The sequence below is a fragment of the Haematobia irritans genome, chromosome 4 (genome assembly GCF_050003625.1).
Source record: "Haematobia irritans isolate KBUSLIRL chromosome 4, ASM5000362v1, whole genome shotgun sequence".
NCBI lineage: Eukaryota > Metazoa > Arthropoda > Insecta > Diptera > Muscidae > Haematobia > Haematobia irritans.
Window position 1 is genome coordinate 68,746,887 of NC_134400.1, and position 19,092 is coordinate 68,765,978.

Sequence of the window (19,092 nt, forward strand, 5' to 3'; positions counted from 1 at the left end):
GGTTAAAATAGGAAATAACACATCTGATACTTTCAATGGAATACCCCAGGGTTCGCCTATCTCAGTTATTTTATTTTTAATATCTTACGAAAAATTATGTTCCAAGCTTACTCTTTATAAGGATATTTCATTTTGTGCATATGCAGATGATTTTTTAATTATAAAAGTGTTCCGAGGACGATCCAATAGATGCAACTTGGATCATGTTTTTCGTGAAATATCTGATTGGTCCAAGTATTCTGGTGCCCGACTTTCGATACCGAAAAGTATGCATCTACACATATGTCGGAAACGTATTTGCACTATATCTGTTCCTTTACGCAATAATTCTATCGAACGAGTCCTGTCTCTGAAGATTTTGGGAGTTACTATTGACTCTCGATACAGATGGCTATCACACATAGAACACTTAATTTCCTCTCTAATGAAGCGGTTAGATATAATTAAATGTCTTTCTTCATTAAAGTTCAAATGTGACATCCTTTCAATTTTAGGAGTTATTAATGCGATGATTAGAAGTAAAATAGTTTATGGTATCTACCTTTACGGTTATACAACCAAGAGAAACTTAGACAAGGTAAAGGCTATATACAACAGCGGTATACGTATAGCACTAGGAGCATTCAAATCAACCCCAATCCGTAATTTATATTTTGAAGCGGAAATGCCCTCTATCGAGGACCTTAGATCACATGCTACAGCAAAGCTATATAAATCTATATTATACTCTTACAGCACGCCCAATCATTCGCACTTGAAAAAGATTTTTGGAAGGAAAAGACCTACGAGAATTGAAACGACTAATCAGAAAGTTATTCGAATTTGCAGGCGATATGACTTACCCTATAAGCCATTCACCGTTGACAAATTCAAAAATCCCCCATGGCATTTACAGGATTCTATATTAGAATCATTACGTTTACACAGAAAGGACAATACACCACAAGAGATATATCAACAGAATTTTAAAGAATTACAAAACAAACTGCAAGAATACGCATTTTTATACACGGACGGATCAAAAGATGAATTTAGTACCGCTTTCAGCGTGACTAAAATTGACAGTACCATTACCACATCATTATTACCTCATTATAGCTCTGTATTTACTGCAGAGATTATAGCAATTTTTAAAGCCATACAATACATTAAAGACATAGATGAGAAACACGTGATTTGCACGGATTCTTTATCAGCCATTGATGCAATCAAGAATATCAACAATCGTGATTACTATCCATCCCATATTAGAGGAGAATTGATTGACCATTATCCAAATATTAAAATTATGTGAATTCCCGGTCATGTGGGCATAATCGGAAACGAACATGTGGATTCTATGGCACGTAGTGCCAAATCATCGCCAGTATCAATGATACCAAACTTTAATACAAGAGATATCAACCGGTTATTAAATTCCAAACTTAGAGAGAAAGTTCACTTTGGACTGAACAATACCACAGAATGGTACAAGAAGGTAAACGTTGAGAAAAATACAATTAAGAAACTTGCCCATGCTAATATTGACAGATACGAAATGACCAAAATCGTACGACTAAGACTCGGACATACGTTGATCACACATCAAAAATACATGGATAGAAATAACCCGACCGATTGCCCTCTTTGTCATGTGGAAGATGTTGGTGTTGAGCATATATTGGATATATGCCCAAATCTCCACAAAATTAGAACTGAAATATTTAACTCTCAGAAACCTTCATTGGTTTTAAATTATGAAGACAATGATAACACACATAAACTTCTTGAATTCCTTAGACAAACAAATTTGATGCATTCTATTTAGTTAAGTTTAACTGACTTTTTATGTTCCATTGTGCTTAGGGCCGCCGTTGCCATAGCCCTAATTAATTTAGTTTGTAATTTTAATTATAATCTAAATATGTAAATAAATAAATAAATAAATAACTTTTTCATATAAAAATTGCAATTTTTTTAGGTTTTGAGCGGATTATTAAATTTTTTGGGGTGTTACGAATTAAAGTCCTTTTCCCTCTAGGACGCGTATATACGAAGATATGGGCAAAATAAATTTTTCAGATAAAAATTTCAATTTTTTTAGGTTTTGGGAGGATTATTCAATTTTTTTGGGGTGGTGACGAATTAAAGTCCATTTCGCCCTAGGACGCATATTTAAGGATATATGGGCAAAATAACTTTTTCATATAAAAATTGCAATTTTTTTAGGTTTTGAGTGGATTATTAAATTGTTTGGGGTGTTACGAATTAAAGTCCTTTTCGCTCTAGGACGCGTATATACGAAGATATGGGCAAAATAAGTTTTTCAGATAAAAATTTCAATTTTTTTAGGTTTTGGGAGGATTATTCAATTTTTTTGGGGGTGGTCATGAATTAAAGTCCTTTTCGCGCTAGGGCGCTTAGTTTAGGAGATATGGGCAAAATAAGTTTTTCATATCAAAATTTAAATTTTTTTAGGTTTTGGGTGGATTTGTCAATTTTTTGGGGGTGGTCACGAATTAAAGTCCATTTCGCCCTAGGACGCATATTTAAGGAGATATGGGCAAAATAACTTTTTCATATAAAAATTGCATTTTTTTAGGTTTTGAGTGGATTATTAATTTTTTTGGGGTGTTACGAATTAAAGTCCTTTTCGCTCTAGGACGCGTATATACGAAGATATTATTTTTTTTTTATCATTTAAACATAAAACGATTGCTTAAATATATGCACTACAACTAGTCTTTAATTTCAAGTAAGACTAACTAGTAATTTATTTAGGTTAAATTATAAGTTAAGTGCAGCTTAGATTAGTTTGTTTAATGTATTTGCTGGGTGAAACGCTGCTTCAAATCATTGGGCTTGAATGGTCCCAATCGACGCAGTATTTGTTTGTCATCTAAGAGATTTGGGATTTCCTCATTTTTATGGGAAATAAGTCTTTTTTCGTGGGATTTTGCCAGAAGAGTTATTTCGTCTCTCACTGAATTTATTTTGAGGTCTCGGTGTAAATCCGTATTTCGTATGTACCATGGCGCTTTGACTACATTCCTCAATACTTTATTTTGGAATGTTTGAATAATATTAATAGTCTCGTCTTTGGCACAGCCCCAGAGTTGACTTCCATATGTCCACACTGGCTTTAGTACTTGCTTGTAAATCATTAATTTGTTCTGAGTGGAGAGTCTAGAATTTCTACCCATAAGCCAATTTACGAAGATATGGGCAAAATAAGTTTTTCAGATAAAAATTTCAATTTTTTTAGGTTTTAGGAGGATTATTCAATTTTTTTGGGGGTGGTCATGAATTAAAGTCCTTTTCGCGCTAGGGCGCTTAGTTTAGGAGATATGGGAAAAATAAGTTTTTCATATCAAAATTTATTTTTTTTTAGGTTTTGGGTGGATTTGTCAATTTTTTGGGTGTGGTCGCGAATTAAAGTCCTTTTCGCCCTAGGGCGTATATTTAAGGAGATATGGGCAAAATAACTTTTTCATATAAAAATTTGCAATTTCTTTAGGTTTTGAGCGGATTATTAAATTTTTTGGGGTGTTACGAATTAAAGTCCTTTTCGCTCTAGGACGCGTATATACGAAGATATGGGCAAAATAAGTTTTTTCAGATAAAAATTTCAATTTTTCTAGGTTTTGGGAGGATTATTCAATTTTTTTGGGGGTGGTCATGAATTAAAGTCCTTTTCGCGCTAGGGCGCTTAGTTTAGGAGATATGGGCAAAATAAGTTTTTCATATCAAAATTTAAATTTTTTTTAGGTTTTGGGTGGATTTGTCAATTTTTTGGGTGTGGTCACGAATTAAAGTCCTTTTCGCCCTAGGACGTATATTTAAGGAGATATGGGCAAAATAACTTTTTCATATAAAAATTGTAATTTCTTTAGGTTTTGAGCGGATTATTAAATTTTTTGGGGTGTTACGAATTAAAGTCCTTTTCGCTCTAGGACGCGTATATACGAAGATATGGGCAAAATAAGTTTTTCAGATAAAAATTTCAATTTTTTTAGGTTTTGGGAGGATTATTCAATTTTTTTGGGGGTGGTCATGAATTAAAGTCCTTTTCGCACTAGGGCGCTTAGTTTAGGAGATATGGGCAAAATAAGTTTTTCATATCAAAATTTAAATTTTTTTAGGTTTTGGGTGGTGTTAGAGCCTGTAAGCTTTTTTACAGGCTAGTGCGAAAAAATAAAACAACGAAATTTTTAAAGTTTTCGATCGAATTGGTTTTATTTGAATTCTGCTTGGCAACTAAAAACTAAAAATCAAAATTCAATATGCAAATGAAATGTTTGTATGTATATTGCATTGATCGTTTTCTTTTTGGTTACACCGCTAGATTTTATGGCCCTTAACAATGCAATGCATGTAGGTGTGTTTGGTTGACAATTGCAATTTAGCTAGCAATGTAAAAGTCATACACACAGCGATGTACATACTAATTCGAAGATGAGAGCACGCATAGCGATGCACCAATGCTTTGGGCATTTGATGCTGCTGTTGTCGCTGCATATATTTCTGCTGCTAATTATTTGGACAATTTTGCTCGCACAGTGGTTTCTCAAAACATCCTCCCCCCGTTGGAAGGCTTTGACTTTCAACAGTGTTATCTTCGATGGGTAAAGGGGCTAGTTTGGACACCGAGCGACGTGAAACACCATTTGATGTCTTAACAATAAAGACTCTCACTATGCCATCACTGCCACATATAGTTTCCACAATCCGACCCAGTTTCCATTTTAGTGGTGGAAGATTATCGTCTTTCACGAGAACCATAGCCCCAGTTGCAATATTATTTTTGCTACTCTTCCATTTCGTACGTTCTTGCAATAGGTTTAAATATGAACAGCTCCACTTTTTCCAAAAAATTTGTTGTATATAGCAAACCTTTTGCCATGTAGATAAGGTGTTTATATTCAAACTGCCGATGTCAGGTTCTGGAAAACTTGTTAGTGGTGCACCTACTAAAAAGTGACCGGGGGTCAATACTTCTAAATCATTTGGATCATCTGTAAGTGGAATCAATGGTCGAGAATTTAGTATTGCTGAAATTTGGCATATCAAGGTTCGCAATTCATCGAATGTTAAAATGTTTTTGCCGACGGTGCGGTAAAAATGGTACTTAGCCGACTTCACTGCGGCCTCCCAAAGGCCGCCGAAGTGTGGTGAACGAGGAGGTATAAATTTCCACTCAATTTCATCCTCCAAGCACTGAGTGTAAATTCGCTCCATTTGACATTGGTCGAAAAATAACTGCCGAAGGTCTGCTAATTTGTTTTTTGCCCCGACAAAATTTGTGGCATTATCAGACCAGATAGTTTTTGGCTTTCCACGAATTGAAATAAATCTTTTGAGCGACAATAAAAAAGATGAAGTTGACAAGTCTGGCGCTGGTTCTAAGTGTGTCGCCTTTGTTGTGAAACACACAAATATACAAACATACGATTTTATAGGAGATCGATTCCTTACTTCCGACTTATAATAAAACGGTCCACAAAAATCTAGTCCAGTTACTTGAAATGCTCTACTTGGCTTCACTCGTTCTTCTAGCAAATTTCCCATTAAGTGTTCGGCTATTGTTGGCTCAATTTGAAAGCATCGAATGCATTTATTTATAACTGTACTTACATATTTTCTGCCTCCAATGGGCCAATATTTCTGACGAATGTTGGCAAGTAAACATTGTGCCCCAGCATGCAATAAATTTTGATGGTAATGCATAATCAACGATGAAGTGACGGGATGTGATTTTGGTATTATAATTGGGTGTTGTGCTTCAAACGACAAAATTGAATTCAGCAAACGCCCGCCTACTCTGATCAATCCATTTGAATCTAAAAAGGGCGAAAGTGAAAAAAGTTTACTGGATGATGGTATATTTTCATTTTTTGTTAAAGCCTTGAACTCCATGGTAAAATTAGTTCGCTGTATATTTCGAATCAATAGATATGTACCCATCTTTATTTCGTATTCTGACAATTTTCCAAAATTTTTCATTTTTATGGAATTCAAAAATCTAAACACGTAAGCAAATATACGTTGAATCTTAGGAAATGAGTTGGCGTACTTGCATGTAATCGATAAATCATAATTTGATGAGATTAATAGGGCAACACGACGACGTTCTGGAAGATTTTCAATGAAGTTAAAAGATTTTGGCCATAGCTCTGGACCTTTAGTCAAAAAATCTGGACCCTCTTTCCATAGACTGGATTTAAGGAGTTCTTCAGGAGTAGCTCCTCTTGACAAAATATCGGCTGGATTGAATGCCGTCGGAACATGGTGCCATATCATATTTTTTGTTATCTTTTGTATGAGACTTACTCTGTTAGCGACGAATATGTTATAGTTGGATGATTCCTCCCGAAGCCATGACAAAACGATCATTGAATCAGTCCAACAGTGATATTGGTATTCAGTACCAAGCGCAGATGAAATGGTTTGTAAAAGTTCTGCAAGCAGCGCTGCAGCAGATAACTCTAACTTAGGTATTGTTAGAACCTTCAATGGGGCTACACGCGATTTTGAGCATAGCAACACAATTTTCACCTGGCCTTGCAATTCTGATCTTGCATACACACACGCTCCATATGCAGAAAGACTGGCATCGCGTGGATTTGAACACTGGAGCCTGCAATGGAAACAAATCTTGGAAATACAAATTTATCAACAATATTAAATGTGGATACGTATTGCTGCCAAACCGAGTGCAAATTTTGGGGCAAACTTTCATCCCACTCTAATTTATCCTTCCATAGCATTTGCATAAAAACTTTCGCCCTTGTTATTATAGGTCCAACTAGTCCCAGCGGGTCATAAAATCGGGCGATGGATGATAAAATATTTCTTTTCGATATTGGCTTGTTGTCACTAATGTGCGAAAATGTTAAAACAAAGTTGTCTAAGTCTGGATTCCATACCAGTCCTAACGTCTTAGTGATATCCGTGCCATCATGAAATTCCAGGAAGGTCTCACGATCAGCAAGTGGCACTTCATCTAAAACAGAGCAGTCATTTGAGCACCATTTCCTTATTTGAAAATTGCCTTTTTGTAATAGATGAGAAACTTGCTTCCTAATTTCATAAACTTCGGCCACTGAATTTCCGCCCGATATCAAATCATCGACATAAAAGTCACGCCTGACAATTTCTAGTGGGAAAGAATCTTCTTCATCTATAGAAAGCTGATGCATCGCACGAATTGCGAGAAATGCTGCAGGTTTTGTTCCGTATGTAACGGTGTTTAATATGTAAATTTGGATTTCGTTTTGTGGGTCATTTCTCCATAAAATGCATTGTAGGTAATCATCTGGGTGTGTGACATAAACACACCGATACATTTTGCATATATCCCCACTCAGGGCAATTTTAAAGAAACGAAATCGAATTAGTATGTCAAAAAGTTTCGATTGTATGGTTGGTCCCGAATGTAGGGTGTCGTTAAGTGATAAACCTGTTGTTGTTTTAGCCGAACCATCGAAGACAACTCTAAGCTTTGTTGTTGTACTATCTTCCTTATGAACATAATGGTGGGGAAGAAAATACGTGTTTGTTGATTTGGGCATAGATACAATTGGCGACATATGTTCTAGCTGGGCATATTCGTTCATGACGGCAATATACTTTTCCTTAGTTTGTGGCATCTTTTTGAGCTTGTTCTCAAGATTCATAAAACGCTTGAGGGCGCGATTATAAGATTCGCCAAGTTCATTAAAGTTTTGGTTTTTTGGTAAAACAACAGAATATGCTCCAGATTTCAAACGCGAAGTATTTTTCTTAAAATGTTCTTCACAAAAAATATCGTCTACCGACTGTTTTGAGCTCTTTTCGAAGTTGTGTTCTACTTCCCAGAAACTTTTAAGAATATCTTCCAAATTTTCATTTGTCATATTTGAATGGGTTTTACCCGCCACTGTTAATGAGTATGACTTTGATAAGCTGGATCCTCCCCCCGATACCACCCAACCCAGCTGAGTCTTTTGCAAAATTGTTGAAGTGTTTGCGCATCTTATTTGACCCACACTCATTAGATCAAAAAAGAGACCGGCTCCAATTAAAATATCAATTCTACCCTTTTTGTAAAATTCTGGATCAGCTAAGCTTACATTTTGGGAATTTTCATTTGGTTTACATCAATATTGGGATTAGGTTGATATTCTGTTATTGTTGGAATAACAACGGCAACAAAGGAAGCAGAATAATTATTATGGCAAGATTTGATCAAAATTTCTACGGATTTATCAGCTACTAAATTACCCTCTCCAATACCAGATATGGAAAATTGTGATGGATTTAATTTAAGTTGGGCTTGAGCAGCAAAACGGCTGGTAATGAAGTTTAACTGAGAAGCCGAATCTAAAATTGCTCGGCAGGGAACAAAGGTACCAAATTTATTTTTTTCCAGAATGATGGCCGTAGCTAATAAAACATCATTATTTGAAAGAGAGCCTGTGGGTTGTTGCGATGGGTTAAATGAAACAAGAGAGGATTGGGATATTGTTGCAGTTTGGGGAGTTGTTGTTTGTGGATGGTTAGTTGGGTGATTGGAGGTTTGTTGTAATGCAAAATTCTCTGAAATGCTATTCACCATATGTAATAATGAATGATGCTTCATAGCGCAATATCGACATGTACTAGATTTACATTTTGAAAGTCGATGGCCTTTTCTTAAGCCATTAAGGCAGAGATCTAGCTTTTTAGCCTCTTTAAAACGCAATGTTGGCGAAAGATTTGAGAACTTAGAGCAATTTGTAATTAAATGATCCTTACCGTCACAAAAGTTACAAATTTGGAGTGCATTTCCAGATGTCACAAGTGAGCTTCGAATGCTATTAGATTTTTATTTCCATTTGAGTGGGTACTTTCAATATTGATGAGTGTTCCAGATTTTCGAGCATTCGAAACCGTTTGTCAAGAAAGTTTGTCATAGATGACCATGTTGGCAGCTGATCGTTTTGGAGGCCTTCTTCCTATTTGGCTTGTGTTGGAGTATCGAGCTTCGAAGTGACTAAAAAAATCAGTAGTCCGTCCCCTATTTCATCTTTCTTGCACATTGTTCCAAGAGCCCTCATATGTGCGTTCAGTTTGACGCTCAGTTGTCGAAGACTTGAGGCAGAACCCTTGATGACAGGCTTAAGTGCAAATATTTTTTTAATATGTGCCTGAAAGTTAAGAAGCTTGTTATCAAATCTATTTTTTAGCAATTGTATAGCTTCGTCGTAGCTTGCTCTGATGGTTCCAAAGATGAAATTGCATCCAGCGCAGATCCAACTAAACATGCACGGAGATGCTGGAATTTTTCTAATTTTGTAATTTCCATGTCATTGGCTACCACAGTGGTAAACATGGCAAAGAAATCGGGCCAATCAGTATATGCGCCGCTGAACTGGGGAAGTTTTAGCTCAGGCAATCTGCTTCTACGTACAATTGGGGGTTCATCCAACGAAAATTGTCGAAGTGTTGATGATGGGGGATGGCATGGAGCGCTGCGACTTGTATTCAACTTACGCTTAATTTTTGCTTTGACTTCGAAGAAGGATGTTAAAAACTCTGAACGAATGGAGTGGTCCACATCTCCTTCGCCACTTTCTTCGAGGGATACAATGGACTGATCGAAACGAGAATGCAAATTTTCGACGTAATCAAGACGAACGATAAGGTCTGAATCATCCATATTATTTAATTCTTCTGGAGTCAAACGAGCATTTATATCGGCCAACTGTTTACCAATAGAGGCAACTCGATTAAGACATTGGGTCATATCAGACCCTTCTTTTCCACTTTCATTAATTGACGACATGGTATTTTTGGGCATAATTATGTAAATTTTTACAAGCCGAAATCACAACTTTTTTGGTACAAAATCCGAATTGATTTTTATTGCGAATGGAAAAATCGTGAAATCCAACCAAAGGAGTAAATTAATATCCAAATTGATATCAATTATCGACGAAATGCTTTGGAGGATCACGTCGGGGTCACCAAATGTTAGAGCCTGTAAGCTTTTTTACAGGCTAGTGCGAAAAAATAAAACAACGAAATTTTTAAAGTTTGCGATAGAATTGGTTTTATTTGAATTCTGCTTGGCAACTAAAAATCGAAATTCAATATGCAAATGAAATGTTTGTATGTATATACATGCATTGCCCTTAACAATGCAATGCATGTAGGTATGTTTGGTTGACAATTGCAATTTAGCTAGCAATGTAAAAGTCATACACACAGCGATGTACATACTAATTCGTAGATGAGAGCACGCATAGCGATGCACCAATGCTTTGGGCATTTGATGCTGCTGCTGTCGCTGCATATATTTCTGCTGCTAATTATTTGGACAATTTTGCTCGCACAGTGGTTTCTCAAAACAGGTGGATTTGTCAATTTTTTGGGGGTGGTCACGAATTAAAGTCCTTTTCGCCCTAGGACGTATATTTAAGGAGATATGGGCAAAATAAATTTTTCATATAAAAATTTAAATTTTTTTAGGTTTTGAGCGGATTATTAAATTTTTTGGGGTGTTACGAATTAAAGTCCTTTTCGCTCTAGGACGCGTATAGACGAAGATATGGGCAAAATAAGATTTTCAGATAAAAATTTCAATTTTTTTAGGTTTTGGGGGGATTATTCAATTTTTTTGGGGTGGTCATGAATTAAAGTCCTTTTCGCGCCAGAGCGCTTAGTTTAGGAGATTTGGGCAAAATAAGTTTTTCATATCAAAATTTAAATTTTTTTTAGGTTTTGGGTGGATTTGTCAATTTTTTGGGGGTGGTCACGAATTAAAGTCCATTTCGCCCTAGGACGCATATTTAAGGAGATATGGGCAAAATAACTTTTTCATATAAAAATTGCAATTTTTTTAGGTTTTGAGTGGATTATTAAATTTTTTGGGGTGTTACGAATTAAAGTCCTTTTCGCTCTAGGACGTGTAATACGAAGATATGGGCAAAATAAGTTTTTCAGATAAAAATTTAAATTTTTTTAGGTTTTGGGAGGATTATTCAATTTTTTTAAGGAGATATGGTCAAAATAACTTTTTCATAAAAAAATTGAATTTTTTTTAGGTTTTGAGTGGATTACTAAATTTTTTGGGGTGTTACGAATTAAAGTCCGTTTCGCTCTAGGCCGCGTATATACGAAGATATGGGCACAATAAATTTTTCAGATAAAAATTTATTTTTTTTTAGGTTTTGGGAGGATTATTCAATTTTATTGGGGGTGGTCATGAATTAAAGTCCTTTTCGCGCTAGGGCGCTTAGTTTAGGAGATATGGGCAAAATAAGTTTTTCATATCAAAATTTAAATTTTTTTAGGTTTTGGGTGGATTTGTCAATTTTTTGGGGGTGGTCACGAATTAAAGTCCTTTTCGCCCTAGGACGAATATTTAAGGAGATATGGGCAAAATAACTTTTTCATATAAAAATTGCAATTTTTTTAGGTTTTGAGTGGATTATTAAATTTTTTGGGGTGTTACGAATTAAAGTCCTTTTCGCTCTAGGACGCGTATATACGAAGATATGGGCAAAATAAGTTTTTCAGATAAAAATTTAAATTTTTTTAGGTTTTGGGAGGATTATTCAATTTTTTTGGGGGTGGTCATGAATTAAAGTCCTTTTCGCGCTAGGGCGCTTAGTTTAGGAGATATGGGCAAAATAAGTTTTTCATATCAAAATTTAATTTTTTTAGGTTTTGGGTGGATTTGTCAATTTTTTGGGGGTGGTGACGAATTAAAGTCCATTTCGCCCTAGGACGCATATTTAAGGAGATATGGGCAAAATAACTTTTTCATATAAAAATTGCAATTTTTTTAGGTTTTGAGTGGATTATTAAATTTTTTGGGGTGTTACGAATTAAAGTCCTTTTCGCTCTAGGACGCGTATATACGAAGATATGGGCAAAATAAGTTTTTCAGATAAAAATTTATATTTGTTTGGGTTTTGGGTGGATTTGTCAATTTTTTGGGGGTGGTCACGAATTAAAGTCCATTTCGCCCTAGGACGCATATTTAAGGAGATATGGTCAAAATAACTTTTTCATATAAAAATAGCAATTTTTTTAGGTTTTGAGTGGATTATTAAATTTTTTGGAGTCCTTTTCGCTCTAGGACGCGTATATACGAAGATATGGGCAAAATAAGTTTTTCAGATAAAAATTTCAATTTTTTTAGGTTTTGGGAGGATTATTCAATTTTTTTGGGGGTGGTCTTGAATTAAAGTCCTTTTCGCGCTAGGGCGCTTAGTTTAGGAGATATGGGCAAAATAAGTTTTTCATATCAAAATTTAAATTTTTTTTTAGGTTTTGGGTGGATTTGTCAATTTTTTCGGGGTGGTCACGAATTAAAGTCCATTTCGCCCTAGGACGCATATTTAAGGAGATATGGGCAGAATAACTTTTTCATATAAAAATTTAAATTTTTTTAGGTTTTGGATGGATTATTAAATTTTTTGTGGTGTTACGAATTAAAGTCCTTTTCGCTCTAGGACGCGTATATACGAAGATATGGGCAAAATAAGTTTTTCGGATAAAAATTTCAATTTTTTTAGGTTTTGGGAGGATTATTCAATTTTTTTGGGGGTGGTCATGAATTAAAGTCCTTTTCGCGCTAGGGCGCTTAGTTTAGGAGTTATGGGCAAAATAAGTTTTTCATATCAAAATTTAATTTTTTCAGGGTTTTGGGTGGATTTGTCAATTTTTTTGGGGTGGTCACGAATTAAAGTCCTTTTCGCCCTAGGACGTATATTTAAGGAGATATGGGGAACGTAACTTTTTCATATAAAAATTGCAATTTTTTAGGTTTTGAGCGGATTATTAAATTTTTTGGGGTGTTACGAATTAAAGTCCTTTTCGCTCTAGGACGCGTATATACGAAGATATGGGCAAAATAAGTTTTTCAGATAAAAATTTATATTTGTTTGGGTTTTGGGTGGATTTGTCAATTTTTTGGGGGTGGTCACGAATTAAAGTCCATTTCGCCCTAGGACGCATATTTAAGGAGATATGGTCAAAATAACTTTTTCATATAAAAATAGCAATTTTTTTAGGTTTTGAGTGGATTATTAAATTTTTTGGAGTCCTTTTCGCTCTAGGACGCGTATATACGAAGATATGGGCAAAATAAGTTTTTCAGATAAAAATTTCAATTTTTTTAGGTTTTGGGAGGATTATTCAATTTTTTTGGGGGTGGTCTTGAATTAAAGTCCTTTTCGCGCTAGGGCGCTTAGTTTAGGAGATATGGGCAAAATAAGTTTTTCATATCAAAATTTAAATTTTTTTTTAGGTTTTGGGTGGATTTGTCAATTTTTTCGGGGTGGTCACGAATTAAAGTCCATTTCGCCCTAGGACGCATATTTAAGGAGATATGGGCAGAATAACTTTTTCATATAAAAATTTAAATTTTTTTAAGGTTTTGGATGGATTATTAAATTTTTTGTGGTGTTACGAATTAAAGTCCTTTTCGCTCTAGGACGCGTATATACGAAGATATGGGCAAAATAAGTTTTTCGGATAAAAATTTCAATTTTTTTAGGTTTTGGGAGGATTATTCAATTTTTTTGGGGGTGGTCATGAATTAAAGTCCTTTTCGCGCTAGGGCGCTTAGTTTAGGAGTTATGGGCAAAATAAGTTTTTCATATCAAAATTTAATTTTTTCAGGGTTTTGGGTGGATTTGTCAATTTTTTTGGGGTGGTCACGAATTAAAGTCCTTTTCGCCCTAGGACGTATATTTAAGGAGATATGGGGAACGTAACTTTTTCATATAAAAATTGCAATTTTTTAGGTTTTGAGCGGATTATTAAATTTTTTGGGGTGTTACGAATTAAAGTCCTTTTCGCTCTAGGACGCGTATATACGAAGATATGGGCAAAATAAGTTTTTCATATAAAAATTGCAATTTTTTTAGGTTTTGGGAGGATTATTCACTTTTTTGGGGGGTGGTCAGCCCGGCTAGTTCAACCGTCGAACGGAACGGACGTGTTTTTCAATAGCGGATAAACTCATCGTAATAGGTACCTACTACGAATTTCAAGTGTGGTGGGATATTAAGCCACCATGCAGCGAAATTCCAAGTCATCCACTGGGTTGCTAACTTCAGGGCCCAGTGGACGAGTATCGACTGGAGTTATAGATTTGGGCAATGACCAAGAGTTAGGCCCAATTAGTCGACCTGTAGACGGGTCGACAGGTGGCGACAATTTGACAAGTCGGACCTTTTCCAAGGTAACGGCATCAAAAGGAGGTAATCCCTCACGAAAGAGATTCAAAGAACGCAGAAATGCTTTGTTTATCCTAAAGAAATTAGGATCAGTCGACCCAAGCACGCTGTCGGCTAAACAAAGCGATTCCTTAAAATGGGCTCAAGGAATTCTTGAGACTGGAAAAAGGGAACGATCGCCGGATGAGCTGCCATCCTCCAAAAGGGATCAAAGATCGTTTGCCTCAGTTGCTAAAGACAGCCTTGTGATGGCTATCATTAATAAAGGAGCATTGGACGGTATGGTTCCAAAGCAAAAATTGGGGGAAATTGAGAATGCTCTGTCTGTCGTCTACTCACAGGTGCTGGAAAAGTTTCCCGGCCCAGATCCTCGACACCAAGAGGCTGGTTGGTATCAAGGACGATTTAAGCTAGTCGCATTTGAGGACCAGAGGTCTATAGAATGTTTTAAAGCTGCTCTGATACTAATTGGAGAAGTTTGGGAAGGAGCTGCTCTAGAGTTAGTCGAGAAGAAAGACATACCGGCTAGACCTAGAGCACATGCCTGGATACCTGCAAACCCTTCTGACCCTGAATCTATTTTAAATAGACTGAAACGATGCAATCCAGATCTTCCAACAGCTGATTGGAAGGTTGGCCGTTTGGATGAAGTGGATGGACCAAGACGGCATGTAGTGTTTATATTGAACACTCAGTCTTTGCCACATCTGGCAAAGTCCCAGGGCCGTGTATGTTATGGCTTTCATTATATCCAAATGAAGGTGTATAAAAACGATCAGCTAAAGGATTCAGAAATGGACAAGCCTCTGTCTGAATCAGAAGTAAGCGGATCCTCTTGCGAAGTCGAGGGAGATACCAAAGTTGAAGACATAGATAGATACCGTATGCATGAGGAGGCTTCTATTGCCTCAGAACTCACCAAAGTCGAACCTATGGTTATTGCGAGAGTCACCGATATCTCTGAAGAGGACATTCTTGATGACTCGATTGAAGCGGCTGATGTGACGGTTGTTGAAAATCTCGATGGTCCTACGGATCCTCCAGATAAATCTTCATCATTGTAAGGCTGCATGTGCTGCCTTAAAAGTTCTCCTGATGAAAGGGGACATAGACATAGTTCTTATTCAAGAACCATATGTTTATAGAAACAAAATATGTGAATTAAGTACTCCGGGGTACAAACTATTGCAGTATACTTGTAATGATGTAATTCGAGCCTGTATAATTGCTAAAAACGAGCTTAACTTGTTTCTACTTCCTTCAATGTGCAATGCAGACACTGTCGTTGCCAATTTAGAAATAGCCAAATGCAAATATTTGGTATCTTCGGTCTATATGGGACATGACAGGGAGATGCCTCCATGTGCCGTTAAGACTTTAGTTGAGGAGTCACTGAAAACAAAGACGAAACTCATTATGGGATGCGATGCGAATGCGCATCATAGTATATGGGGAAGTAGTGATACTAATGCAAGGGGAGAGTCGCTAATAGAGTTTATTTTGCGTACTAATCTGGTAGTTTGCAACAAGGGAGATGCCCCAACCTTTGTCACTAAAAACAGGCAAGAGGTTTTGGACATCACCTTGGCCTCGCAAGAACTGAATGGAATGATATCTGAGTGGCATGTTTTAAGTGAACACAGCTTCTCAGATCATCGCTACATCAGTTTCAAATTTGATGTTCATATCACCAAGACCATATTTTCGCCAAATGTTAGGAAAGCTGACTGGAATAGGTATAGGGAATCGTTCAATATGATGATACCGGAAATAACAGAGACAAATATGAGAAATGTGCAAGATATCGAACACGCAGTGGAGCGGATTACTAAGGCCTTCAACATCTCACTGAAAGCTGCATGCCCTAGAGGAAAGCCAAGGGGGAAACATCGACCACCATGGTGGTCTACGGAATTAAGTAATATGAGGAAATCCTGCAGGAAGCTCTTTAACAAGGCAAAGTCCACCAGAGCCCCTGAGGATTGGGACGCTTACAAGAGGAATCTGAGAGGATACAAGCGAGAACTGAGAAAGGCTCAGCATAACTCTTGGAATGACTACTGCAGCAGTATTGAGAATACGTCCGAGGCTTCCAGACTACGGAAGGTTCTGGCATCCACCAACTCCGCTCCAGGTTTCATTAAAACATCGGAGGGAAATTGGACAACGTCCAGTGAGGAGACGCTGGAGGTACTATTGGACACACATTTTCCTGGAAATCAGACGGTTGAACCATGTACTGGCGGTGCCACAGTTGCTCAGCGGTCGTTTCCTGTCGAGGAAATTGTATCGGAAACTAGAATAAGATGGGCGCTAAATAGCTTTGGACCATTCAAATCCCCCGGACCTGATGGAATTACTCCGGCGGAGTTACAAGCTGTAACTGACAAAATTATCCCCTGGTTGTCAGTGATATATAAAGGATGTATCAACTTATCATATATCCCAGGAAAGTGGAGGGAAACAAAAGTCGTTTTCATACCTAAAGCGGGAAAGGCCTCTCACTCGAGGGCGAAGGATTTCCGACCAATCAGCTTATCCTCATTCCTACTTAAGACTCTGGAGAGGATGATAGATATTTATCTTAGAACTAGCATCGATTCAAGGTTGTTCTCGAAACGACAGCATGCATACTCGAAGGGCAGGTCTACTGAGACCGCACTACATGAACTAGTCAGCTTTATTGAAAGCTCACTATCTGTCAAAGAATACACAATCGTGGCGTTTCTAGACATCGAAGGGACGTTCAATAATGTCCATCCGAGCTCGATATTAAATGGACTGACAACTCTGAATGTTGATCCATGTATACTCAGGCTGTTAGACGAACTGCTAATGAAGAGACGTATTTCAGCCACACTAGGCCAAGCAAACATACAAAGGTATGTGAACAGAGGCACTCCCCAAGGAGGAGTTCTATCACCTCTTTTTTGGAATGTTGCTATAAATAGCCTTCTGGTTACTCTAGAAAAAGAAAGGATAAAAGTGGTGGCATACGCAGATGATGTGGCTCTGGCAGTCAGGGGAAAATTCCCATCCACAATCAGAGATATTATTCAGAGGGCCCTCCGGATGACTGAGAAATGGGCGAAAGACAATGGTCTTGGGGTAAATCCTGCAAAGACAGAATTAGTCATGTACTGCAACGATCGCAAAACTCCCACGGTTAGGCCTATTTCCTTAGGGGGTATTGAAATTCCCTTTGGTGAATGTGCAAAATACCTTGGCGTTATTTTGGACAGGAAGCTGAACTTTAAGCTTAATATTGAAGAAAGGGCGAGAAAGGCAACTGTAGCTTTGTACTCGTGCAAAAAGGCAATAGGAAAAAAGTGGGGACTGAAACCAAAAATTGTGCATTGGCTATACACGGCAGTGGTTAGACCTATAATGCTATATGGTGTTGTAGTCTGGTGGCCGGCACTTCAGAAACCGACTTGTTTAGATAAAGTTCAGCGTATGGCGTGTTTGTGTATTTCAAGCGCATTCAGCAAGACAGGAACAAATTCCCTTAATGTCGTGCTGCATCTATTGCCTTTAGACATTTTGGCCAAACAGTCAGCTGCAACAACGGCTGTGCGGTTGCGCGAACTATCGCTGTGGTCGGAAAAAGGTTACGGTCACAGTTCTGTCCTCAAAATAATGCCAGATGTGCCTAACGTAGTGGATTACACTTTGGCGAGTCCACTTTTCGACAAAAAGTTTGAGACTCTAATCCCCAACAGTGAGGCGTGGTGCACACCGACCCCGGGGAATAAAGAATATATAGATTTCTACACTGATGGCTCCAAATTGGATGGACAAGTGGGGTTCGGAGTATATTCTAATGATCTGGAACTTCGAATAGCGAAAAGATTACCTAATCACTGTAGTGTTTTTCAGGCTGAAATATTAGCAATAAGAGAGGTGGCGAATTGGCTGAGAAGTAATGTTCCAAAAAATGTGGGCATTAATATATACTCAGACAGTCAACCTGCAATAAAATCCTTGGACTCTGTGTTCCTCAACTCGAAAACGGCCATCGACTGCCGCAAATCTCTCAATGAGATGGCTGAGCAGTACAATATTCACCTAATATGGGTGCCTGGCCATAGGAACATACCGGGGAACTGCGAAGCGGATGAGTTGGCAAGGCTAGGGATTACCTTACATATTCCAGGGGAACTAGAATTTGTTGGTATGCCCCTAGCTACCTGCAAGCTCATGCTGCGTGAGAAGGCTGTTATGATGGCAAATGTTCGATGGGAGAATTGCAAGGGTTGTAACGACACCAAGCAAATATGGCCCCATTTCAACTTAAACCGCACACTAGATATGCTAATGTTCTCGAGACGTCAGATATCACTCCTGATATCTGCTATAACGGGTCGCTGCCTGATAGGCGATTTTGCAAAAACTATTGGCGCGAAGTATAATGACTATTGTATGAGCTGTCATGATGCGGAGGAAAAAGAATCAATTAAACACCTCTTGTGTGAGTGTCCTGCATTTTGTGTAAAGCGCAAGCAACTTTTAGGAGCATATAGCTTCAGATTACTGGCGGATCTGGAAAACGTTAACTTAAGCAGTCTGCTACTGTTTTTGGAACAATCTGGTTGGTTCAACAAAGAAAAATAATCAGGAAGGTTCAGCGGTTAAAACTAGAAGTGCCAATATGTAATAGGTACTTTTAGTTAATGTGGTATCACAATGGACTGAATAGTCTAAGTGAGCCTGAATCTTAATCGGGCTGCCACTTTAACCTAACCTTGGGGGGTGGTCATGAATTAAAGTCCTTTTCGCGCCAGGGCGCTTAGTTTAGGAGATATGGGCAAAATAAGTTTTTCATATCAAAATTTAAATTTTTGTTTAGGTTTTGGGTGGATTTGTCAATTTTTTGGGGGTGGTCACGAATTAAAGTCCA

The 19,092-nt window shown here is 37.4% G+C and overlaps 1 protein-coding gene across 1 annotated transcript; it reads right to left on the minus strand.

Annotated features, from left to right (window-relative positions):
• Positions 1 to 4,509: 4,509 nt before the first annotated feature.
• On the minus strand, positions 4,510 to 8,012 carry LOC142235550 (uncharacterized). Its single transcript, XM_075306800.1, has 3 exons — positions 6,916 to 8,012; positions 5,500 to 6,616; positions 4,510 to 5,394 (listed from the first exon to the last, which is right to left on the minus strand). Exons 1-3 carry the CDS (start codon positions 8,010 to 8,012, stop codon positions 4,510 to 4,512), a joined length of 3,099 nt encoding a protein of 1,032 aa, XP_075162915.1.
• Positions 8,013 to 19,092: the final 11,080 nt, after the last annotated feature.

Coding starts and splice junctions, on each gene's coding strand:
- LOC142235550 (XM_075306800.1), bottom strand. CDS start 8,012: ATGAGTGTGGGTCAAATAAGATGCGCAAACACTTCAACAATTTTGCAA. Junction 6,617..6,915: donor GGCACGGATATCACTAAGAC/GTTAGGACTGGT, acceptor TTTCCATTGCAG/GCTCCAGTGTTCAAATCCAC. Junction 5,395..5,499: donor AGCCAAGTAGAGCATTTCAA/GTAACTGGACTA, acceptor TTCACAACAAAG/GCGACACACTTAGAACCAGC.